Source organism: Anguilla anguilla, chromosome 13 (assembly GCF_013347855.1).
Source record: "Anguilla anguilla isolate fAngAng1 chromosome 13, fAngAng1.pri, whole genome shotgun sequence".
Taxonomy (NCBI): domain Eukaryota; kingdom Metazoa; phylum Chordata; class Actinopteri; order Anguilliformes; family Anguillidae; genus Anguilla; species Anguilla anguilla.
In genome coordinates, this window is record NC_049213.1 from 5,498,205 (window position 1) to 5,524,019 (window position 25,815).

At 45.5% G+C, this 25,815-nt stretch overlaps 1 protein-coding gene across 1 annotated transcript in view; it reads right to left on the minus strand.

Moving 5' to 3' along the window:
- LOC118210606 (voltage-dependent L-type calcium channel subunit alpha-1D-like) overlaps positions 1-25,815 on the minus strand; it is a 44,815-nt gene that overhangs the window by 10,268 nt on the left and 8,732 nt on the right. The window contains exons 9-38 of the mRNA XM_035386917.1: positions 25,805-25,815; positions 24,953-25,025; positions 22,635-22,661; positions 22,025-22,185; positions 19,803-20,028; positions 18,761-18,968; positions 18,395-18,515; positions 18,049-18,110; positions 16,999-17,076; positions 15,953-16,003; positions 14,573-14,582; positions 13,424-13,514; positions 12,824-12,953; positions 11,775-11,834; positions 11,399-11,505; positions 10,690-10,777; positions 9,575-9,682; positions 8,934-8,986; positions 7,494-7,640; positions 6,546-6,747; positions 6,017-6,175; positions 5,694-5,804; positions 5,253-5,336; positions 4,648-4,668; positions 4,315-4,440; positions 3,328-3,393; positions 2,723-2,814; positions 2,422-2,581; positions 1,860-1,987; positions 228-324 (exon numbers count right to left, since the gene is read on the minus strand). The exon at positions 25,805-25,815 is cut by the window's right edge and continues 46 nt beyond it. Coding sequence (XP_035242808.1) covers positions 228-324; positions 1,860-1,987; positions 2,422-2,581; positions 2,723-2,814; positions 3,328-3,393; positions 4,315-4,440; positions 4,648-4,668; positions 5,253-5,336; positions 5,694-5,804; positions 6,017-6,175; positions 6,546-6,747; positions 7,494-7,640; positions 8,934-8,986; positions 9,575-9,682; positions 10,690-10,777; positions 11,399-11,505; positions 11,775-11,834; positions 12,824-12,953; positions 13,424-13,514; positions 14,573-14,582; positions 15,953-16,003; positions 16,999-17,076; positions 18,049-18,110; positions 18,395-18,515; positions 18,761-18,968; positions 19,803-20,028; positions 22,025-22,185; positions 22,635-22,661; positions 24,953-25,025; positions 25,805-25,815 — 3,058 coding nt within the window. The remainder of the gene's footprint in view (positions 1-227; positions 325-1,859; positions 1,988-2,421; positions 2,582-2,722; positions 2,815-3,327; positions 3,394-4,314; positions 4,441-4,647; positions 4,669-5,252; positions 5,337-5,693; positions 5,805-6,016; positions 6,176-6,545; positions 6,748-7,493; positions 7,641-8,933; positions 8,987-9,574; positions 9,683-10,689; positions 10,778-11,398; positions 11,506-11,774; positions 11,835-12,823; positions 12,954-13,423; positions 13,515-14,572; positions 14,583-15,952; positions 16,004-16,998; positions 17,077-18,048; positions 18,111-18,394; positions 18,516-18,760; positions 18,969-19,802; positions 20,029-22,024; positions 22,186-22,634; positions 22,662-24,952; positions 25,026-25,804) is intronic.

A 25,815-nucleotide genomic window follows, 5' to 3' on the forward strand; every position in this document is an offset into this window, starting at 1 on the left:
GGGTAGTATAGAGTAGTGTGCTTTAGTGTAGAGTGGATGGGTTAGTACAGAATAGTGTGTTTGAGTGTAGAGGGGTGTGGGATCATATTCAGCGGTGTGGGTGGGCACAGTGGGGCCGGGTGAGCCGGGTGGGGTGTGCAGACACAGGGCAGGCACAGCAGGGTGTCAGCACATGCAGGGCGGGGCAGTCTGAGCTTGGGGGTGGTGGTGGTGGTGGAGGCAGTTACCCTGCAGGCAACGCGGTGAGGGCAGAGCTTGCCGAACCCCAGAGGAGGCTGGATCCTGCGCAGCAGAGCCACAACGTCCAGGTGCTTTATACGCCCACTGCAAGGAGAACACAGCCTGCTGGAGAGTACAGCACTACTGCACAGCACAATACAACTACACAGCACTACTGCACAGCATAATACAACTACACAGCACTACTCATAATACAGCTACACAGCACTACTGCACAGCATAATACAGCTACACAGCACTACTGCACAGCATAATACAACTGCACTACACTACCGCAAAGCAACAACTACACAGCACTACTGCACAGCATAATACAACTGCACTACACTACCGCAAAGCAACAACTACACAGCACTACTGCACAGCATAATACAACTGCACTACACTACCGCAAAGCAACAACTACACAGCACTACTGCACAGCATAATACAACTGCACTACACTACCGCAAAGCAACAACTACACAGCACTACTGCACAGCATAATACAACTACACAGCACTACTGCACAGCATAATACAACTACACAGCACTACTGCACAGCATAATACAACTACACAGCACTACTGCACAGCATAATACAACTACACAGCACTACTGCACAGCATAATACAACTACACAGCACTACTGCACAGCATAATACAACTACACAGCACTACTGCACAGCATAATACAGCTACACAGCACTACTGCACAGCATAATACAGCTACACAGCACTACTGCACAGCATAATACAACTACACAGCACTACTGCACAGCATAATACAACTACACAGCACTACTGCACAGCATAATACAACTACACAGCACTACTGCACAGCATAATACAGCTACACAGCACTACTGCACAGCATAATACAACTACACAGCACTACTGCACAGCATAATACAGCTACACAGCACTACTGCACAGCATAATACAACTACACAGCACTACTGCACAGCATAATACAGCTACACAGCACTACTGCACAGCATAATACAGCTACACAGCACAATACAACTACACAGCACTACTGCACAGCCTAATACAACTACACAGCACTACTGCACAGCATAATACAACTACACAGCACTACTGCACAGCATAATACAGCTACACAGCACTACTGCACAGCATAATACAGCTACACAGCACTACTGCACAGCATAATACAGCTACACAGCACTACTGCACAGCATAATACAGCTACACAGCACTACTGCACAGCATAATACAACTACACAGCACTACTGCACAGCATAATACAGCTACACAGCACTACCGCACAGCAACAACTACACAACAGTACTGCACAGCAACAACATCTACACAACACTACTGCACAGCAACATCATCTACACAACACCACCACACACCAATAACAACTACACAACACTACTACACACCTCTACTGCACAGCAATAACAACTGCACAACACTACTGCACAGCAACAACAAGTACACAACACTACTGCACAGCCACAACATCTACACAGCACTACTGCACTGCATAATACAACTACACAACACTACCCCACACCAATAACAATTACACAACACTACTGCACAGCACACAACAACCACACTAAGAAACCAGAGCACAAACACTGCTGTGCACAAGCACATAGTCTCACCTGGCCTCAGGGTCATATTCTGACCAGATTCTTTTGAACTCATCCAAGTGATGGGGGCCCAGGATGGACCAATCACGTGTCAAATAGTCAAAGTTGTCCATGATGACAGCGACAAACAAGTTTATAATCTAAACATAAGCAAAAACACACAACACATAAATAGTGATCACTCTCACACACACACACACATTCTGCCTCTCTCTCACACAAACATATCCCCACTCTCAGACTCACACACATTCTCACCCATTATTTCTCTTTCCCTCTCTCTCTCTCGCAGAACACATACACACTTTCCCAAAAGTGCTTTATCGTGATGAAAAGTGCAATACACCTGATATTAAAACTAAAAACATTTAAATGGACAGGGGAGTGAAAAAACAGCTAAATACAAGTAATGCATATGCATGCCTATGTATCATTATTAAGTCCTGTCAGATTTAATGCACAATGTGGTTATTTCTGGCTGGTTAAATTGGGATGTAGCTGCCTGGAGGCTGCATGGTGTTAGTTCTTCCCCCCTCAGCCTCCTCCCTCCCTCCCTCCCTCCTCTCTCTCTCACCAGGAAAGCGCAGAGCATGAAGAAGCTGATGAAGTAGAGGTAGGCGAAGTTGCTCCCGCAGGTGAACTCCTCTCCGGGCTCGTAGTCCGACTCCGGGTCACAACGTTTCCCCGGCAGGCAGCCCAGCATGATCTCCTGCCACGCCTCTCCAGTGGCACACCTGCGCCACACAGGGTTCCCTCTGCGTTAATGCTCACATCCGCACATCTTCATTAATATTCTTATTATCGATATTAATATTCGTCCGGCGTGTGGTTTTGGGGTTGGCCGAGCAGGGCCCTGCCGAGGCCACCTGACTCACCTGAACAGCACCAGAACAGCCTGCGGAAAGGTCTGGAAGTTGGTGTTCCTGTTGATGTCTGTGTTGTCCAGCAAGGCAACCTTCCCGAAGGTCTGGAGGAACAGGAGAAAGCAGAAGAAGGTCAGGTGAACACAGGCTGCAGCCATCTCTGGTGCAAAGAGCGGGAGGGGTTAGACAGACAGGCAGGCAGACAGAGACAGACATACAAGCAGGCAGTCAGGCTGGCAGACAGAGACAGACATACAAGCAGGCAGACAGGCAGACAGGCAGGCAGATAGAGGCAGATAGAGGCAGATAGAGGCAGATAGAGGCAGATAGAGGCAGATAGAGGCAGATAGAGGCAGATAGAGGCAGACAGATAGGCAGACAGATAGGCAGATAGAGGCAGATAGAGGCAGATAGAGGCAGATAGAGGCAGATAGAGGCAGACAGAGGCAGATAGAGGCAGATAGAGGCAGATAGAGGCAGACAGGCAGACAGGCAGACAGAGACAGACAGGCAGACAGGAAGCTAGACAGACATACAGACAGGCAGGCAGACAGACAGAGACAGATAGACTCAGACAGACAAGGAGACTGGCAGGTCAGGCAGACAGACAGACCCACCTGCATGCCAATGACAGCATAAATGAAGAAGATCATGGCAATGAGGAGAGCGACATAAGGCAGAGCCTGAAAGAGAGGGAGAGAGAGAGACAGGGTAGGTCAGGAACCAGGAAAGGACGTTATTATTATTATTATTATTAGTAGTAATAGTAGTAGTAGTAGTAGTAGTAGCAGCAGTAGCAGGAGAAGTAGTAGTAGTAGTAGTAGTATTACTATTATTAGCATGCAGGTTGGACTAATGTTCAGTTGTTCAGTACATTCTCCTTTGTTCAAATAAAGTTGTTCAAAGAAAGTTTCCATGACAAAAAACATGCAATGAACTATCAGTGGGCATGGTTTTTTGCCAAGAAACCGTTAAACCTTCCACACAATTACAAAAGTAAAAATAGTAAAATATTGACAAGGCTTATCTTTATGGCTATTTAGGGCATTTGGCCTGGACCCCTTCTTTGCTGCTTGCAGCTACATTTTTATATTTGTGATGATGATCACCGATGATGATCATGAGTGTGATTACTATTATATGGATCATGGTTATGACTACTATCAAAATTATTTTGATTATTAATGTGATTGTGATAAGAAAGAACACTATGTTTATGATTGCAATGACATGACGATGATTGTCATGATGATATGACGATGATGATAATTAAAGCAATGACAGAGGTATCAGTGAGTGTATGTCACGCTGACCACGGTAGTTAAGGGAATCTTCTATATTTTTAAAGAAAAGGTAAATGTAGCAGTGCTGACAAATTATTACAGTACATCCATAATTAAACAAAATTGGATTAAATGCAGCCTTCAGTATTTAGATGGTAGGTAGAAGCCCAATGATAAGATGCAAAAATACTGTGATGGGTGATGCAACAATGTGCCTTTCCTGGAGTGTTTAGGTTTTTTCTATGTTGCTGAATTTTTTTCCTTAGCATGCTCTGATCTTGAGCGTATGCAAAGAACACAAGAGCCGCCTTAGCTTCGGACCTGGAGCGATTTTACAAAGGACCAGAGGAGGGTGCGAATGCCCTCCCCCTTATTGAGCAGCTTGACCAATCGCATCACTCGGAACAAGCGGAAAAAAGTGATGGACACTCGAGAGCTTTCCTCCCCCTGAGAGAGAGAGAGACAAAGGGAGAAAGAGAGAGAGGTGGCGAGAGAGGGAGAGACAGGGGAGAGGGGAGAGGAGAGAGGGAGAGAGAAAGATAAGGATAGATATAAAAACAGGGATAAAGATGTGTAAATCATTTTAATGGTCAACAAAATGTAGTTGAGACCATTTTGTGAGGGGGAAGAGCAATCTGTTCCAGACATATTTACCTCTCCCTCATGCCCTCCACCCTGAAACAGAGAAAGAAAGATCGGAAGCCATTCCGGAGACACCACGTGCAGAAGGATCAAATGAGAAAAGACACAGAGAACCACAGATTAAAAATGAAATAAAAATTCTGCATTCATTGAACTGAACATATATCCTGCTGGTATGCAAGCAACTTCAAATTCCTCTTGTTAAATGAGATTAAATATCAGTTTTCTCTGAAATGTTTGATATTTGATATTCACAAGGCAGTGTAATAGTCTTTTTGCACTCCCACAATGTATAACTGTATGCTCACTGTTTACAAACAAATAAAAAACGGAATCAATGTTCAATCTATATCAGCAATACAATGCACCACTAGATAGGTATTAAACATGTTCATTTAACGTGACTCACGCTGCATTATCAGGTAAGTAATATCACATTATACAAAATAAATTCAGCTTTTCAGCTGTATGTAATTCAAAATAAAACCTTAAATTGTGAGTATTTGTTGGAGAAAAATAAAAACAGAAGATTCTGGGCCCTAACTCATTTCTAAAGATGGAAAAACGGCCCCGGTAGCAATGATGTCATAGCACCGGCACCAATGCAGCCCACTCACGCTGAACTCCGACACCACGATGTCCACCACGCTGCCCACCACGATCAGGGCATCGAAAGAGTTCCAGGCGTCCATGAAGTAGTGCTGAAAAACAGTGCTGCTTAGCACACCATGACAAGACAGAGAAACTTTGCCACACTTTTTCACATTCAGAACACGTAGGCGGCAGTGCAGTATAATGGCTAAGGAGTTGGTCTTGTAACCTAAAGGTCGCATGTTCGATTCCCCGGTAGGACACCCTTGAGCAAGGTACTTAACCTGCATTGCTCCAGTATATATCCAGCTGTATAATTGGATACAATGTCGCTCTGGATAAGAGTGTCTGCTTAAAAAAAAAAAATGCCTGTGTGTGGGCGTGCGCATTTGCGTGTGTACTATATAATCATTTATGTATGTTTTATTATAAAAAACATTTAAACATAGAGAGAGAAACCTCCTCACCCTGAATCTGAGGGCCAGGAGCTTGAGCACCATCTCCACGGTGAAAAGTCCAGTGAAGGCCATGTTGAGAATATCCATCACAAAGTTGAAGAGTTTGGACTGCTCATAATGCTAAAGAACACACAGGTATGCACTGTTACATGCGCTGCTCATAATGCTAAAGAACACACAGGTATGCTCTGTTACATACACTTGCTAATTTATAAAGTTATCATTATAGTGAAGACATTTCAACTTGAACAGGAACTATTTTTGATCATTTTATAGTTATGACTGTTGGTATATTTACAATCGAAGCTCCCGGTGCAGAGGCAGTGGCGTACCTGCACTGCCAGAGTGACGGTGTTGAGAAGGATCAGGACAAACATGATGTACTCAAACCCGGAGGAGTTCACGATGGACCAGAACTTAAACTGGGTCGGGTTCTTCGGAATGTAGACCTTTATCGGCTGAGACTTCAGTGCATAATATATACACTGCCTCTGAAAGAAGGTGAGAGGGGGAGAGTGACAGAGAGAGAGGGAGAGAGAGATTAAAGATAATGAATTGGGATGGCAGGTATGCCAATCCCACCAAGTTACGCCCCTATACAGCACAGTTTGGCACTTTTCAGGGTTCCCTACAGAAATAACCACAATGACACAGACTCTCAGCCCTTAAACACGTTCATTTCTGTACCTTCTGACCCCATTTCAACAGACAGAATTCACAAACAACTTCACACGTCCACACAATAAAGCCCCAAACTTAGGGGATTTTTGCTTTTTTCCTTCTTCTTCCTTTTCTTGCCTGATTACATCATCTCAAATGCTCCAGGCCCAGAAAAAATGCTGGACCTGGTTATACTCATACCTGGTTCTTGTCCAGCTCGCAGTTCTTGTACTCCTGCTCTCCCTGCTCCCTGAAGGTGATGATGACAAAGCCCACAAAGATGTTCATCATGAAGAAGGCGATGACAATTATGTAGACGATGAAGAAGATGGAAATGTCTACACGGTAGTTATAGATGGGGCCTTTGTTCTCAGCATTGGCATCAATAGCTTGGTACAGAATACTGAGAGAGAGACAGAGGGGCCAAAGAGAAGGCAGAGAAAGAGAAAATAAATATATCATTAAGATACAGCACTTCACAACGTATTGGGAAATATACAAATTTTTGTCACTTTCCCATATTGGAATACATTTTTTTTATTGCAATTAAAAAATACACTGCTGTGGAATATATTCATCATTACACTTTCAAAAAAGTATGAATTTAATGTGATGTTGATTTTTAGAGCGTACATGTCTACAATTAATATTTTTCTGTTTATCAGATTACATTAATCTTCTATAATCCGGTCATACTTGATACATTTCCCTTCAGAAAGAAAGTTCCTGCTTTGGATATAAATTTCAAACAGCAATATCAATGTGCGTATTGAGCGCACAGCTTCTATTAACAAGACACTAAACATCATTAATATGATAATACTTTACAGTATTATGTTATGATTGAATAATTTAATACCATATTATGATTCCTCAACATTTTATCTTTCATTTTTAACGCTACTGTTGCTGTTCATACATACATGTTAATTACCAAACATGAAAAATATAAAATGTGATGCATTTTATAAATACTAATGAAACCACAATCTCACAGCAAAAGATGTTCTGTAATCTACCACAGGAGTGATATTCAACTCCTGGATATTCAACTCCTGCCGTGAGGAGAGCAGAAGGACTGCAGGAGTTGAATATCTGTTTAATCAATAGTGTCTTTGGGACAACACTCATTTGAAGAACCACACGCACACGGGCCAGCCTTCGAAGGTGGACACGGTGTAGAGAGCCATCATGCCCATCAGCACGTTGTCGAAGTTGAAGTCGCTGTTGTACCACACTCTCTCCTTCATGGTGGGGTGTGCCACGTCCCCGTCCTTGTACACGACGAAGGTCCCCCTGAGCAGCATAACAAGGAACACAAGCCAGCCAATCAAACAGCAGGGTTCCAGAACTGCCCTCCTACTGCATATAACTGGCATTAGGATTATACACCTGGCAAAGTTTCATTCACACTGAGGCATTAGGATTATACACCAAGTATAGTACACATCATTCACACTGAGGGCATTAGGATTATACACCCAGCAATGCACACATCATTCACACTGAGGGCATTAGGATTATACACCAAGCAATGCCCACATCATTCACACTGAGGCATTAGGATTATACACCCAGCAATGCACACATCATTCACACTGAGGGCATTAGGATTATACACCCAGCAATGCACACATCATTCACACTGAGGGCATTAGGATTATACACCCAGCAATGCACACATCATTCACACTGAGGGCATTAGGATTATACACCCAGCAATGCACACATCATTCACACTGAGGGCATTAGGATTATACACCAAGCAATGCACACATCATTCACACTGAGGGCATTAGGATTATACACCCAGCAATGCACACATCATTCACACTGAGGGCATTAGGATTATACACCAAGCAATGCACACATCATTCACACTGAGGGCATTAGGATTATACACCCAGCAATGCACACATCATTCACACTGAGGGCATTAGGATTATACACCAAGCAAAGCACACATTATTCACACTGAGGCATTAGGATTATACACCAAGCAATGCACAAATCATTCACACTGAGGCATTAGGATTATACACCAAGCAATGCACAAATCATTCACACTGAGGCATTAGGATTATACACCAAGCAAAGCACACATCATTCACACTGAGGGCATTAGGATTATACACCTGGAAAAGCATCATTCACACTACAGGGAGAAGGAGATAAAGCAGCTCACACAAGCTGGGCACAATCAAAGGGGGAATGGAAAATAAAGAAGGGGACGACCCCAGAGGTGAAGCATCCACCTGGGGGGGGGGGGGGGGGGGTTGGGGGAGCAGTCGTACTCCTGGAGCACCACGGATGTTTCTGGTCTTTACTCCATCCAAATTTGGCTGATCAAAACCTGAAGAGTCTGAGGGTGAAACTCTCATTACCTCTAGCACATGGTCATTCCTTACAGCCTAATAGCCAATCAAATTAGTGGTTAAGGGTTCAGATGTAGCGAAAGACAGAACTGTGTGTGGCCCTCCTGGACCAGGCTCCTCCGCTAATGGCTATACCTTGTCCTGAGGGCCGTAACAGGGGAGAGCAGTTAGCAGTGGGGTGCTATGTGCTACTCTACACAGCTAGCTCACTCACTTGCATTCCTCCGGAGTGTGCTTAGCTTCATCAGTGCAGCTGAAAAATTTACCCTGAGACACAAACGGCTTATAAAACCACAGACAACCATCACATCTCTCAAAACAGGGCCCACAAAGATCAGAAAACTTAGTACACAAATGCTGAAAGACTGGGGTATTCACAACCAATCCGTACAGTGATACTTTCCACCGTTTCTCCACCGTAAGTGTGGAGACTTACACTGTGTTTTATGTAGATGGATAGCAGAACATTCAGGCAATAACTTGTTTTCCTAGTAATAATGCAGTAAAATTCAGAGCAGAGGTGCAGCTCTAATGGATAATAATGCAGTAAAATTCAGAGCAGAGGTGCAGCTCTAATGGATAATAATGCAGTAAAATTCAGAGAGGAGGTGCAGCTCTACTGGATAATAATGCAGTAAAATTCAGAGCAGAGGTGCAGCTCTAATGGATAATAATGCAGTAAAATTCAGAGCAGAGGTGCAGCTCTAATGGATAATAATGCAGTAAAATTCAGAGCAGAGGTGCAGCTCTAATGGATAATAATGCAGTAAAATTCAGAGCAGAGGTGCAGCTCTAATGATAAGAATGCAGGCAGTGCAGCGCTGTGGTCATACTGAGCATGTGCAGGCTGCGCACCTTGAAGAGCTGCACTCCGATGCAGGCGAACATGAACTGCAGCAGCGTGGCGACGATCATGATGTTCCCAATGGTCCTGATGGCCACGAAGACGCACTGCACCACGTTCTGCACAGAAACACAAACACACACACCGTCAGACACACAGACACACACACACACACACTGCACCACGTTCTGCACAAAACACACACACAGCATCAGATACACACACACACACACACACACACTGCACCACGTTCTGCACAGAAACACAAACACACACACCGTCACACACACAGACACACACACACACACACACGCACTGCACCACGTTCTGCACAGAAACACACACACACACACACACACACACACTCCCCACGTTCTGCACAGAAACACAAACACACACACCGTCAGACACACAGACACACACACACACACGCACTGCACCATGTTCTGCACAGAAACACACACACACACACTGTCAGACACACACACACACACACTGCACCACGTTCTGCACAGAAACACACACACACACCGTCAGACACACACACACACACACACACACACACACAGCACCACGTTCTGCACACAAACACACACACACCGTCAGATACGCACACACACACACACACACACTGCACTGCGTTCTGTACAGAGACACACACACCGTCAGATACACACAAACACACACACACGCTTCACTACTTTCTGTACAGAAGCACACATACACACACTGCACAACATTCTGTACAGAGACACAAACACACACACACACACACATACACTGGACTACATTCTGTACAGGCACATGCACACACTGCACTACGTTCCATACAGAAACACACACACACTGCACTACGTTCTGTACAGAAACACACACACACACATACACACACTGCACTACGTTCCGTACAGAGACACACACACACACACTGCACTACGTTCCGTACAGAGACACACACACACACACACATACACACACTGCACTATGTTCCGTACAGAGACACACACACACACACACATACACACACTGCACTATGTTCCGTACAGAGACACACACACACACACACATACACACACTGCACTATGTTCCGTACAGAGACACACACACACACACACATAGACGGTACCTTCAGTCCCTTGGCTCTGTTAATAGCTCGAAGGGGCCTGAGAACTCTTAACACCCTAAAAATCTTCACCACGGAGATTGCGCTTGAACTAAGAGAGAGAGAGAGAGACAGCCACAGGAGTAGACAGGTGAGATGTCCCTGAAACCTGACAATTAAAGTACAAATAAAGATGTAACCTACTGCAATCACTACAATGTACTGCTATGGTCTCATAAGGTCTGTGTTAGGCAGCCATTTTCATTCAAATGTGATTATCCATCCTGTGACCCTTATGTGGGCCAATATTTCTAGAGAGCGCCATTCACATTTTGAACAACTGAACACAACCACGGGGGGAGAAGAAATATGGAATCTATTTTCCGGTTATACTCGCCATATTAAACATTATGATAAAACGTGGTGCTTGGGCTGATAGTGTGATGCTCTCCATGTGCTTAAGTCAATGCTATAATCAAGCCTGGTGTTTTTTTACTAAAGTAATAAAGGCATCATTTTTTTACGGGAAGTGTGACCTTTACTGGCACTTCCTGTGAAAGTCATTGAATGGCTCTTCCTCACAAGCTTTCCCTAGCGATACGTCTTTGGCATTGGATGCTTTTGTAAATCTCAAAGCTTCAGCATGTTATTAACATGAATGAGATATTAATAACACTGTTATTACAGTACAGTAACACACAGGGATTTTTTGTTGCGGGTGTCGGACACTCACTGCAGGAAGAAGGAGACCAGGGACACACTGACGACCAGCAGATCCAGCAGGTTGAACCAGTTCCTGCAGAAAGACCCTTTGTGCAAAAATCCCCCGTACACAGTCATCTAGGGTGAGAGACGGGGGGGAGGAAAGTGCCGAAAACAACATTTCACTTTGGGACAAATATACACTGAGACTGCACCACCCAAATTCTCTCCCACTTGCAGTGCCGGAAAGCTCCTGGCCACCCGCGGCAAGCCTTGGAACCTGATGTGGTCATCACTGTCCTCGAACTTTGACTCACCATTTGGGCAGTTCCTGCCAACAACTTATTTACACTTTGCAATCTGCCTGCTGATAATGTGTGTTTTAGGACTGCGGTGGAGACACGAACCTTCAGCAAGATTTCCACTGTGAATATGGAGGTGAAGGCGTAGTCGGCATAACCCAGGACCTTATGGAAGAGAGGAAATCGATAAGAAATTAAAGAGATATTCCATTAGAACTGAAGCTACGATGCAGCCTGCTGGTAAGTCTTTCCCTTGTATTCGCTGAACCAGCCATGAGCCATGGTTTTCATCCCTCATATCAAAAGGACAGGGAGCCGTTTCTTAGAGTATGTTATCAACATTGGTATTTATGGTATTATTCTATCCAGTAAGATAGAGAAATCGACAAAGACATAAAAAGAAAGGCAGTTACTCATGCTGTTCTTGGAAGAGGGGTTTGTAACTCACTAACATGTGAAGGGGAGGCCTGTATCTTACATGCAAAGGAAGGGCCTGTGTCTGACATTATTCCTGAATGAGTGCGCTCTGATTGGTTCTTCTGCCTGTCTCTCACATTATTCCTGAATGAGTGTGCTCTGATTGGTTCTTCTGCCTGTTTCTCATATTATTCCTGAATGAGTGTGCTCTGATTGGTTCTTCTGCCTGTTTCTCACATTATTCCTGAATGAGTGTGCTCTGATTGGTTCTTCTGCCTGTCTCTCACATTATTCCTGAATGAGTGTGCCCTGACTGGTTCTTCTGCCTGTTTCTCATATTATTCCTGAATGAGTGCGCTCTGATTGGTTCTTCTGCCTGTCTCTCACATTATTCCTGAATGAGTGTGCCCTGATTGGTTCTTCTGCCTGTTTCTCATATTATTCCTGAATGAGTGCGCTCTGATTGGTTCTTCTGCCTGTTTCTCATATTATTCCTGAATGAGTGCGCTCTGATTGGTTCTTCTGCCTGTCTCTCACATTATTCCTGAATGAGTGTGCCCTGATTGGTTCTTCTGCCTGTTTCTCACATTATTCCTGAATGAGTGCGCTCTGATTGGGTCTTCTGCCTGTTTCTCATATTATTCCTGAATGAGTGCGCTCTGATTGGTTCTTCTGCCTGTCTCTCACATTATTCCTGAATGAGTGCGCCCTGATTGGTTCTTCTGCCTGTTTCTCACATTATTCCTGAATGAGTGCGCTCTGATTGGGTCTTCTGCAGCCAGGGAGATGCTACTGAGGATGATGAAGACCAGGATGAGGTTGGTGAAGATGTGGTGATGAATCAAGGCGTGGCAGCCTGTCCGAATCCTAAAATTAGTGGTGGAAGACGTTAGCACCTACCGTAAGAAAAGCGACACTAACACTGTCACACACAGGGTGAGACAGTCTTCATTTCTCAGTGAAAGATGGAATTATGAGGTGGTACATAAGGGTACAGCTCACTGGAGAGTGATGAGGGACGTTTTCTTTTGGTGCAAAACTTAGATGAGACACTAAGAAGAGAGAACTGCTTTTGTTAAAGTAAAATAGCAGCGTAACATTTCCAAATGCATACATACTGCTAATAAAAATATGTAATTTCATAAATACATTCCTTCCCCCATTCTTTTTGGTAAACTTCTGATATCACGCAGGTAGGCATTTGTGCTATGGTAATGATGCCTTTCAGTCAAGTTTTCATGGCCTTACATAAATCATGGAGGAACTCACAGTTCGGTCTCACAAAGCATTGGGAGAGACTCACTGATTGGTTTTACAATGACTGTGGAGTGACTCACGGATTGGTCTTGCCGAGACAATAGAAGGCACTGCCATCAGGTATGGGGACGATCTTCTCTTTCGGAGGTGCAAAGTCAGTCACCTTTAACGCTGAACCTTTTCAACAAACAGGAGAGTAATGAAGAAATCATGAAAGAGCACTTATTTTTCCCTTTACTAAATGAATCTCCACTGCTTTCCACTGATTACAAAAATAACAAACAGAAGCATCTCTCTTTTTTAAATGGTTTTTCCTCTTTTTTCTCCAGATTGGAATGCCCAGCTGTACATATATCTCTCTTCACTACAACATCCACTTGTAATCAAAGAGAGGGCAGGTAGGTCTGCGCTTATGGAGTTAAATCAGTGTCAACTGCCATCCTGGTCCTAAACTGTGTGTCACTCCTTTGAGTGAAGTGGACACAAAGTGCAGAGAAACACGTGGGACGGGGGAGAAACAAACAGAACACTTTTAAGAAGAACCAAAATAACAAACAGGAGGGAACTCAAAGAACTAAACACTACACTGAAGGCAAGCAAATAATACAGGAAACCACTAGAGAACAGCTAACAAACGCGACAGAGAAGTACCCAGGAATCACAATAGACAGGCACTAGAAATGAGGCTGAGGAAACGAGGTACAGCAAAAAAAAAAAACAAGCAAAGACTGAAAAAACACTCAGAAGAACAATCAGATGAGACTACAGAGAACAATCAGATGAGACTAATGACTAACAACATACAGGTGAGGGAACCTAATTAAACAATGAAACAATAATAGAAATATTAACAAGGGAACAAGTGAAACAGCTAGACACAAGGGAAATACAGTAGGTAAGGACAACACAACAAAGAAGGGAAGCTTAGCAGGGGACACAACGGGAAGGGCTAGGATGGGGGGGGGGGGGGGGGGGGGGGCAACTAGGTATCTGGCATCCAGGAACTGTGACCCCCTGGCATTTTCATCCAAAATCCCAGTTCCTCTCTGTGATTCACAGTTTGTATTTACAGCTGGAGCTGTGTTCACTGGCTAGCTAATTATACTGTATCAGTATCCAGCTGGTTACCTACTGCTAGCTGACCATCAACCTTTATGCCAACACATCATACAAATTGACTCATACAACAACACCAATAAATAACATTATAATAACATTATAGGATATACGGCTCCCATGCTTCCTGGCCCTAACCAGCTGTCAGTCATCAACATGCTTAGCTTGCGCGCATCAGAATCATAACAATTTTGAACATCGTACCCAGAAATATGCACATGATGACCTTGAGCTTCAGTATATGACCGCACACGTGAGGACTGTGTCCATGATTACAAAAAGTAAACAGACATATCAGGATGTGTATATATTAGGAGTGCAGTTGTTTTATGCACAAACTCTGAATCAGAGACAAACTGTGAATTATACTGACGGTGACTTCTGACACAGATTTAATTCCATATACAGTACTGTGCAAAAGTCTTAGGCACCCTAGATTTTTAAATATAATATATAGTATATATTTGGTCTTAGATGTTTATTTTTTGTTTCCTGCATTAGTGTGTCAGTAGAAAACAGCAAATTTGAGAGTTCTAAACATGAATTTTCCAAAAAATGAAATTTTACAGCTACATTTTTGTATTTTGTTAAATAAAGTAATATTTTAAGTAACAGACTACTTTTCAGATAAAAACTTGATCAAGGGTCTCTGGGATTACCTGGAGAGCCAGAAGCAAGCGAAACAGCCAAAATCTACAGAAGAACTGTGGCAAGTTCTCCAAAATGCTTGGAACAACCTACCAGTCGATTTTCTTATAAAACTGCAGGACAGTGTACCTAAGAGAACTGATGTAGTTTTAAAGGGTGGTCACACCAAAAATGGACTTTTTCGATATTTATAACCTTTCATTTCATTATTTTTGAAAGCATCTTAGCTGTACAGCATTTTTTTACAGGTGCCTAAGACTTTTGCACAGTACTGTATATGTGTGTGTAGGATGGGGGTGGTGTCACTCTAGCTGTCTGTCTTATTCAAAATAAAAATAAAAAACATAAGAATAAAATGACTCCTCCCATCAACATGGCAGCTTCTTTCTAAATTCTTCCCCAACACATGCAATGCCAACCACTGCTTCTTTTCAACACCGCAGGCCAAAAGTCAGGTTCGAACAGACATGAGTCTGAGGAAGACGCATCACGTGCAGCTCAACAAGTGGACTTAAAGGCACCCAACTGAACAGTGGGGGGTCACTGATGCATGATGGGATGCTGACAGACGGGCCAGTTGAGACCCTCCTGTCCGTGGGTGACGGAAGAGCCAATTGTGCTATCGCCCTGTGGGGCTGCCAGCCACAGTTGGCACTGGTATGGCTTGGATGTGGTAACAGACAGTTCCACACAATGGAACAGCGCCTTAACTGACCATGGGGCTCATCCACACACTGGAACAGGGCCTTAATAGATACCAGACCATGGGCCCCATCCACACACTTCACCAGTGCCTTAACAGGATGGGAGACCCAAAAAACCCTGTGTTTCCCTTTTAAAAGGACTGGCTCACCACCTTCGCCGTCGTCCAGGTCGTCCTCTTCTTCCTCTTCCATCTGTTTAGAGTGTGCGGAAGTAAGCAGAGATTAGAAGAGCGGAACACAGAGCGGGCTTGACATCCATGATGACAGAAACAGGGATGGCCATAAATGGACAGGTTCAAAAGAGGGTTGGCTTGGCCTGGAAAGACATGCGCAGGGCAGCTGACTCAGGAGCCATATGTAATCCCCCCCTCAAGGGTTCACTATTTTACTGGGGTCCCTTGTATATTTGTTACCCTCTCTGTGTTTTGCCTGTCTGAATAAAGCAAAAGATAGACGAGGGCTGACTGCCCTCCTTTAAAAAAAGAGAATTCCCTCTCCCACTCCACCAGCATATAAAACCACCTCTCCTCTCTCTGATTTCTAACATTATCCCTAACCCTCTCTCTGCATGGGCAAGAAGGGCTTTTCCAGTTACCAGAACACAAATAAGAGTATATTGTGCTTCATTTGAGGGTGGGTTTATGGGTTGGTGTATGAAGGTACCAGACCTGGGTCAAATACGTATTTGTTTTGGATTCAAATATTTTTCTACGCATTACTGAGCTTGTCTGGTGTACTGGAACCAATGAAACATTCTCAAAAAGTGCAAACCCTGCCTTCTGGTCATATTGGCTCAATTACACCAAGCAAGATCAATAGAACACAGAAAAGTATTTGAAACCAAAACAAATACGTATTTAATCCAGGTCTGGAAGGTACTGATGGTAGGAGTGGTTAGGGAATGGGGCTCATAACTCAGAGGTTGCGGGTCTGATTCCAAGATGGGGCACAGCCATTGTACCCTTGAGCAAGGCGCCCTGAACTGCTTCAGTGAATGTCCAGCTGCATAAACAAATGGTATATAAACTCTAAGCTGTCACTGTGGATGAGAATGTGAGCTGAATGTAGTGACTGTAATATTCAGAGCCATAAAGACCTCCATTGGTCTTGTGCCCAAACAATCCAAAGGGAAAAGTCACATGGGACACAGGTGACATCACTAACCGTAACAAAAAGAAACACTTCACCTTTCTCTTTTCCCCGTCCTCATCATCCTCATCCTCTTCGTCATCCTCGTCTTCTTCCTCATCATCATCATCAGACTTCTCACTACAAAACAGGAAGTGCAACCCCTTCCATCGGCCCATAAAAACATAACTCCCTGTCTAATTCCATCCTACTGAGCATGAGCAGAGTGTATCTCTCCACTCCTCCTCTCTTGTTCATTCCTCCTTCATTAGCAGCATAACAGCCAGGCTCATAATGGGTGGAGCTACCAGGTACTGTCTTTCACTGACTAGAGCCAATCACAAGAAAGAAGTAACTCGGTGTGGCATTTGATCCGCCGGAGAGGCGGATTGGACTCAGTTGTGCCGGCTGGTGGAGAGAGCACACGCACCTGGGCTGCCTTAGCTAATCAGCCCAGGTGCTTAAAGGTGTGCTGCTCTCCACAGTTCGCAGCCGAGACCGGGAGCTCACACAAAGAACGCAGTTATGATTTTCATTTTATTTTGGAATTGTGTTTGAGAAAAAAAGAAAAAGGAAGCAATCCTCAGCTGGGATGCTGGAGGAGCCGGACCTGGCCGGGAAGGCGGGTCAGCTACGGGCAGCACACGGGAGAGTGGTCGTGCCGTTTTACTTTCTTTTGTCTTTGTTATTTTAGCTTGTTGTTTTAGTTTATTGTTTTTGCGTGGAAGCCGTGAGGGGGAAGGGTGAAGATGGGTATTTATTTTATTTCGTGTTTATGTGGGTGCGCGCTCTCAGGCGCCAAGGGGCAAGCAACGGTGTTCCCCGGCACAGCCACATTTCCCTCCCAGGGGTGTCACGCTGGCATGTGAAAGTTTGGTTTGAGGGTTGCAAGTCACTGGCAACACGTAATAGCTCCACCCACTTTTGGTGTTTGTGATGGTTCACGTCCTCATTTAGCCCCTCCCACTCACCTTAATGTCCCGCCCCTCAAACTGTCCTCACCGTAGTGCTGCTTCTCTCCTGTCCCCACCCCCATATCCTCTGCCCCCACCCTCACCTGTCTGACAGTTTTTGTATCTCTACCCCAATCGCCGTCTCGCTTACTCTACGTTTTTGCCAACAGTAGCCAAATTGTCCACAGCAATAGCCAAGAAGACGTTCAGCAGGATATCTGACGAGAGAGGCAGTTAAGGGAGGACCTGAAGCCCAAGCGAAAGAAAGAAAGAGGGATAGAAGAGGGATAAAACAGACAACGTATGGTGGGGAGACAGTGAAAGAGTCACAAAGACTGGTAAAGAGAGAAAAAGAGGGATGGAGAGGGAAAGATAGAGAAATGGAGGAATGGAAATAGAGGGATGATGACACAGAGATTCTGAAAGGAAGAGAAAGAGACTGAGATGGCGATAGAGAGGTGTAGAGGTGTAAAATAAGCCAGCATGTTCACTGAAAGGATACAGTTTCCGCAGATGAACAGAATAACAAAGTATATGCTGACGATCATTCCCAGAATGCTGGGGCCTCCGTATGCCATGATACCATCATACATCACAGAGTTCCAGTCCTCACCGGTCAAGATCTACACAGGGAAACAGACAGAGAGGGATACAGGATCAATTCTAAACTGATCGACACACAGGGGACAGGGACAGAGAGTTAGGCCTGCTGCCTTAAAGATGAGGTGTCGGCAGTACTGAAGTGGCAAATGGAGCATTTTGCGCACGCATGCCTGTGTCTGCCACACACGCAGTAACGACTCGCCTGACAGGCCTATGACATGCGTGGGCGGGGCCATGAGTGTGGCTGGGGCATGTGCTTTGTCACCTGGAAGCAGGTGAGGAGCGCCTGGGGGAAGGTGTCGAAGGTGCTCCGCTTGGTCTGCGTCTCGTCGAAGTTGTATTTGCCGCCGAAGAGCTGCATCCCCAGCAGGGCAAAGATGATGAGGAAGAGGAAGAGCAGGAGCAGCAGGGAGGCGATGGACTTCATGGAGTTGAGCAGCGAGGTCACCAGGTTGGACAGAGACGACCAGTGCCTAAGAGAGACAGTAACTGAGCTTAGGTACCCTGCAAACAGCAATGACACCAGGGGAATCATACCTCAACTACACAATCTCACCTGCACTATAACCTCACCTCAACTGCACCTGAAATGCATTTCAACCACACCAACTACACAATCTCAACTGCACTATAACCTCACCTCAACTACACAATCTCAACTGCACTATAACCTCACCTCAACTGCACCTGAAACGCATTTCAACCACACCAACTACACAATCTCAACTGCACTATAACCTCACCTCAACTACACAATCTCAACTGCACTATAACCTCACCTCAACTGCACCTGAAACGCATTTCAACCACACCAACTACACAATCTCAACTGCACTATAACCTCACCTCAACTACACAATCTCAACTGCACTTCAACCTCAACTGCATCTCAGCCACCACTCAACCACACAACCTCAACTCTACTTAAACCACACCTCAACTACACAACCTCAGCTGCACCACGACCACACCACCTTAACTGCCCCTCAATCACACCGCAGCCACACAAAATCAACTGCACTTGAACTACACCTCAACCACACCTGAACCATATCGCCACAACTGCACCTCAACTACATAACCACATCACCTCAAACGTACCTCAACCAAACCTCAAATGCACCTCAAACATATCTCAAATACACCTCAACTGCATCAATTCAGACACACCTCAAGCACACCTAAAATGCATTACATTACATTAAATGACATTTATTTGACAGACGCTTTTATCCAAAGCGAAGTACAATCTTTATCTTTGTCATTATTACATGTCTTTGCGGTCAGCAGGAGGGGCGGGGTCTTACCGCGTAACCCTGAATATGCGGAGCAGCCGAACGCAGCGGAGCACGGCGATGCCGATCGGCGGCATGACCTCCAGCTCCACTAGGATGGTCTCCAGGATTCCACCGCACACCACGAAGCAGTCAAAGCGGTTGAAGAAGGCCTTGAAGTACACTCTGAAACCCAGGCTGTACATCTTCATGAGCATCTCCAGGGTGAAGAGAGACAGCAGGATCCGATTGGCTGTTTCTGAAAAAAGAAGAGGGGGGAGGATTATTACACTGCAGTTATCACCCAATTAACAAAAAGGCTCAACAAGACAAAGTGGAAAAGGGGATCACTGATTGGCTGGTACATGACAGTGTGTCATAGCCTGAGGGACAGGATGTAACCAATCACAATTTACTAATATTATATAAAGAACATGAACTATATAGATTTTGGCTACAGGCTTTTTACAATTGTATTGTTCCATAAGATTATCATCATAAGGTATCAGAGACCCCACAGGGTTCTTTCCTCCACTCCTCAAAAAGAGGCACAAGATTCTCCACCGGAGGTCTCATACCCATTTGGAAATGGGAGTTCTGCAGAAGCCTGATAACGATCCATTCATTTGAATCAGGTGTGTTTGAGCAGGGAGACATCTAAAACATGCAGGGCAGTGGGTCCCCAGGACCAGGGTTGAGAAACACTGTAGACCCTTCCACCACAGTAAGTCTCCTGCCTCTCCCTCCTGTGCATCTTGAGTGTGGTACAGTCTTAGGGCTATGAAGCAGGGCGGCTCAGTCTTAGAGCTGTGAAGCAGGGCAGTTCAGTCTTAGGGCCGTGAAGCAGAGCAGTTCAGTCTTAGGGCTGAGAAGAAGGACGGCTCAGTCTTATATCTGGGAAGCAGGGCGGCTCAGTCCTAGGGCTGTGAAGCAGGGCGGCTCAGTCTTAGGGCTGTGAAGCAGGGCGGCTCAGTCTTAGGGCTGTGAAGCAGGGCGGCTCAGTCTAGGGTCTGGGAAGCAGGGTGGCTCAGTCTTAGGGCTGTGAAGCAGGGCGGCTCAGTCTTAGGGCTGTGAAGCAGGGCGGCTCAGTCTAGGGTCTGGGAAGCAGGGCGGCTCAGTCTTAGGGCTGTGAGGCAGGACGGTTCAGTCTAGGGTCTGGGAAGCAGGGCGGCTCAGTCTTAGATCTGGGAAGCAGGGCGGCCCAGTCTTAGGGCTGTGAAGCAGGGCGGCTCAGTCTAGGGTCTGGGAAGCACTAAACACACACAGGCAGATTATCTCTCTTCTGTCAGAGATACAAAGCAGAGATGGATCCTGACCAAGTACAGGCTCAGTGACCACACGCTCGCAACTGAAATAGGCAGATAGAAAAACTCATGGGTACCAAAACAAGAGCACCTCTCCTGTCTTGCTCACTGCATATTTATTGATTTACTTCTGTTGCTGTCAATGCTGTTATTGTTATATATTGTTACATTTATCACTATTATTTTAATATTATTATTATTATTTTACATATTATATATGTATGCTTTGGCAATAATTAGATTTGTATTTCATGCCAATAAAGCAACTTAAATTGAAAAAAATTGAGAGCTGGAGAGAGAGAGGGAGAGACAGAGCAAGAAAGAGAGAGCAGGAGATAGAGAGAGAGGAAGAGTGAGAGAACAGGAGAGACAGAGGGAGAGAGCGAGAGAGAGAGCAGGAGAGACAGAGGGAGAGCGAGAGAGAGCACAGGAGAAACAGAGGGAGAGCGAGAGAGAGAGAGCAGGAGAGACAGAGGGAGAGAGCGAGAGAGAGAGCAGGAGAGACAGAGGGAGAGCGAGAGAGAGAGCGCAGGAGAGACAGAGGGAGAGCGAGAGAGAGCAGAGAGCGAGAGAGAGAGCAGGAGAGACAGAGGGAGAGAGCGAGAGAGAGAGCAGGAGAGACAGAGGGAGAGCGCAGGAGAGACAGAGGGAGAGCGAGAGAGAGCAGAGAGCGAGAGAGAGAGCAGGAGAGACAGAGGGAGAGAGCGAGAGAGAGAGCAGGAGAGACAGAGGGAGAGCGAGAGAGAGAGCGCAGGAGAGACAGAGGGAGAGCGAGAGAGAGCAGAGAGCGAGAGAGAGAGCAGGAGAGACAGAGTGAGAGAGCGAGAGAGAGAGAGCAGGAGAGACAGAGGGAGAGTGAGAGAGAGAGAAGGAGAGACAAAGTGAGAGCGAGAGAGCGCAGGAGAGACAGAGAGAGGCAGAGCAGGGGGGGGGGGGGGAGGCTTCGCTCACCCTGCAGGCGCGTCAGCCACTCGGGCTGGTCGTAGTGTTCGGAGGCGCTGGCGGCCGTGTTCAGGAACACCAGCAGCAGCACCAGCCAATAGAAGAGCGCGGACTTGACGGCGGCTCGGCAGGTCTTGCGGATGGCGAAGTTGATGCGGCACAGCTGCTCGCTGCGGGGGGGGGGGGGGGGGGGGGGGGGGGGGGGGGGAGGCGGGGGGAGGGAGGTGATGAACATTAGAGCGCAAAGACACAGTGCACACATGCGTAAAGAAGCCCACGGTATAGATTGAGAGTAAGAACAGCGGCAAATGCTAAAGGGCCTCCTCACACCTCCCAATCCCATTATTTCACAGTATTTGTATTTGTCATCATCGTTCCCAGTGAATTCCCTGTTACCTGTTACTAACAGTCACTGCTAAGGGGCTCGCAGACTAAGCATCTAAGTAAGGAGAGATAATACTTCACCACTTCATTCTAAACTGATATTCAACAACTGTGAATGATTTGATTTAAGAGCTCGGTTTTACAACACTAGCGTTTAAATACCATTTTAAAAGGCGGAAAGGGGTGCTTTCGAATGCGGCGTTCCCGATGTCATATTAGGATTGTGCAAACTCACCAAATGCTGTTGGCCATTATCCGAGCACTGAGAAAAACACCAAAAAGACAGAAAGACAAAACAAGGTCTCGATAAAACAGAAGGCAGACAGGTATACATATCACAGGTTTGTAAAATAAATAAATAAATAAAAGCTTAACTCATAGTACATATACATCACTACACTGTAAAGGGCCATATGATGCATATACAGCACTGCAGTGTAAAGGGCCATATGGTGCATATACAGCACTGCAGTGTAAAGGGTCATATGGTGCATATACAGCACTGCAGTGTAAAGGGTCATATGGTGCATATACAGCACTGCAGTGTAAAGGGCTATATGGTGCATATACAACACTGCAGTGTAAAGGGTCATATGGTGCATATACAGCACTGTAAAGGGTCATATGGTGCATATACAGCACTGCAGTGTAAAGGGTCATATGGTGCATATACAGCACTGCAGTGTAAAGGGTCATATGGTGCATATACAGCACTGCAGTGTAAAGGGTCATATGGTGCATATACAGCACTGTAAAGGGTCATATGGTGCATATACAGCACTGCAGTGTAAAGGGTCATATGGTGCATATACAGCACTGTAAAGGGTCATATGGTGCATATACAGCACTGCAGTGTAAAGGGTCATATGGTGCATATACAGCACTGCAGTGTAAAGGGTCATATGGTGCATATACAGCACTGTAAAGGGTCATATGGTGCATATACAGCACTGCAGTGTAAAGGGCCATATGGTGCATATACAGCACTGCAGTGTAAAGGACCATATGGTGCATATACAGCACTGCAGTGTAAAGGGCCATATGGTGCATATACAGCACTGCAGTGTAAAGGACCATATGGTGCATATACAGCACTGCAGTGTAAAGGGACATATGGTGCATATACAGCACTGCAGTGTAAAGGGTCATATGGTGCATATACAGCACTGTAAAGGGTCATATGGTGCATATACAGCACTACACTGTAAAGGGTCATATGGTGCATATACAGCACTGCAGTGTAAAGGGTCATATGGTGCATATACAGCACTGTAAAGGGCCATATGGTGCATACACAGCACTGTAAAGGGCCATATGGTGCATATACAGCACTGCAGTGTAAAGGGTCATATGGTGCATATACAGCACTGCAGTGTAAAGGGTCATATGGTGCATATACAGCACTGTAAAGGGTCATATGGTGCATATACAGCACTGCAGTGTAAAGGGTCATATGGTGCATATACAGCACTGTAAAGGGTCATATGGTGCATATACAGCACTGCAGTGTAAAGGGTCATATGGTGCATATACAGCACTGCAGTGTAAAGGGTCATATGGTGCATATACAGCACTGTAAAGGGTCATATGGTGCATATACAGCACTGCAGTGTAAAGGGCCATATGGTGCATATACAGCACTGCAGTGTAAAGGGCCATATGGTGCATATACAGCACTGCAGTGTAAAGGACCATATGGTGCATATACAGCACTGCAGTGTAAAGGGACATATGGTGCATATACAGCACTGCAGTGTAAAGGGTCATATGGTGCATATACAGCACTGTAAAGGGTCATATGGTGCATATACAGCACTGCAGTGTAAAGGGTCATATGGTGCATATACAGCACTGCAGTGTAAAGGGTCATATGGTGCATATACAGCACTGCAGTGTAAAGGGTCATATGGTGCATATACAGCACTGTAAAGGGTCATATGGTGTATATACAGCACTGCAGTGTAAAGGGTCATATGGTGCATATACAGCACTGTAAAGGGTCATATGGTGCATATACAGCACTGCAGTGTAAAGGGTCATATGGTGCATATACAGCACTGTAAAGGGTCATATGGTGCATATACAGCACTGCAGTGTAAAGGGCCATATGGTGCATATACAGCACTGCAGTGTAAAGGGTCATATGGTGCATATACAGCACTGCAGTGTAAAGGGTCATATGGTGCATATACAGCATTGCAGTGTAAAGGGTCATATGGTGCATATACAGCACTGTAAAGGGCCATATGGTGCATATACAGCACTGCAGTGTAAAGGGCCATATGATGCATATACAGCACTGCAGTGTAAAGGGCCATATGGTGCATATACAGCACTGCACTGTAAAGGGAAATATGGTGCATATACAGCACTGCAGTGTAAAGGGCCATATGGTGCATATACGGCACTGCACTGTAAAGGGCAATATGGTGCATATACAGCACTGCAGTGTAAAGGGCAATATGGTGCATATACAGCACTGAAGTGCAATGCGGAGATGCAATCTCCCATAGCACAGAGCAAAGCAGCAGTAGGAGGAGTGCCCGGCTTCACCAGCAGGAGGCGCAGCAGCCTTCGTCATCATCAATGTATATTTTGTTCTCCTCATCCTCATCCTCGTCACTACCTGATGGGGACAGAGAGAAGAAACAACTCTGACAATTTTCTGTAAAGAAATACCTTTGTGCATTGTTCTGTGTGTGCAAAAGCCCAAATACAGAGGAAGAGGGGCTGTAGGCGGGCCAACCGGGAGACCGGCCAATCAGGAGGCCGGCCTGTCAGAAGACCGATCAATCAGGCAGCACAGACTCACAGCCATTGAGAAAAAGGACAGGTTTACTGTATGACTGAAGAGCTGTGCACAAATGAAGGTATGCAGCATGGGTTCCTGTATTCCTCTAATACAATATTAGAGAATCCCTGGTCCTTATCATTTCCCCAGCACTGCCAGTGAATGCAAATCAATAGCCAAATAACAGCTACGATAACTGGTCATTTTACCCACACAACAGAGCCTTCTGTTCATGCAACCCATGACACACCATCAGGCCAGAAGTTCTCAGCCCTGAGCCTGGAGAGCAGTAGGGACTGGAGAACCACAACAGCTAATCAGCACAGCAACGCCCCACAACTAGTTTCTTGGGTCTGAGATAGTTGCTGATTATTGATTTGAAAACAAAAAACCACCAGAACCTGTGGTTCTCCATGACCAAGGCTGGCCATCCTTAGTCTGGACACACGAGATTGAGAAGCAAACAGAAATAGGCTAACACTCGGCCAACACGCAGCGTTCTATAAAGCTGCAACGTTGACACAGCGTTGCGGTAACGTTGTGAGAGTGCCGAGTGTTCCCTGGGGGCCTGTGCTCATGGAATCAGACAGAGGGGACATCAGATGGGGTATTACCATCATCGGAG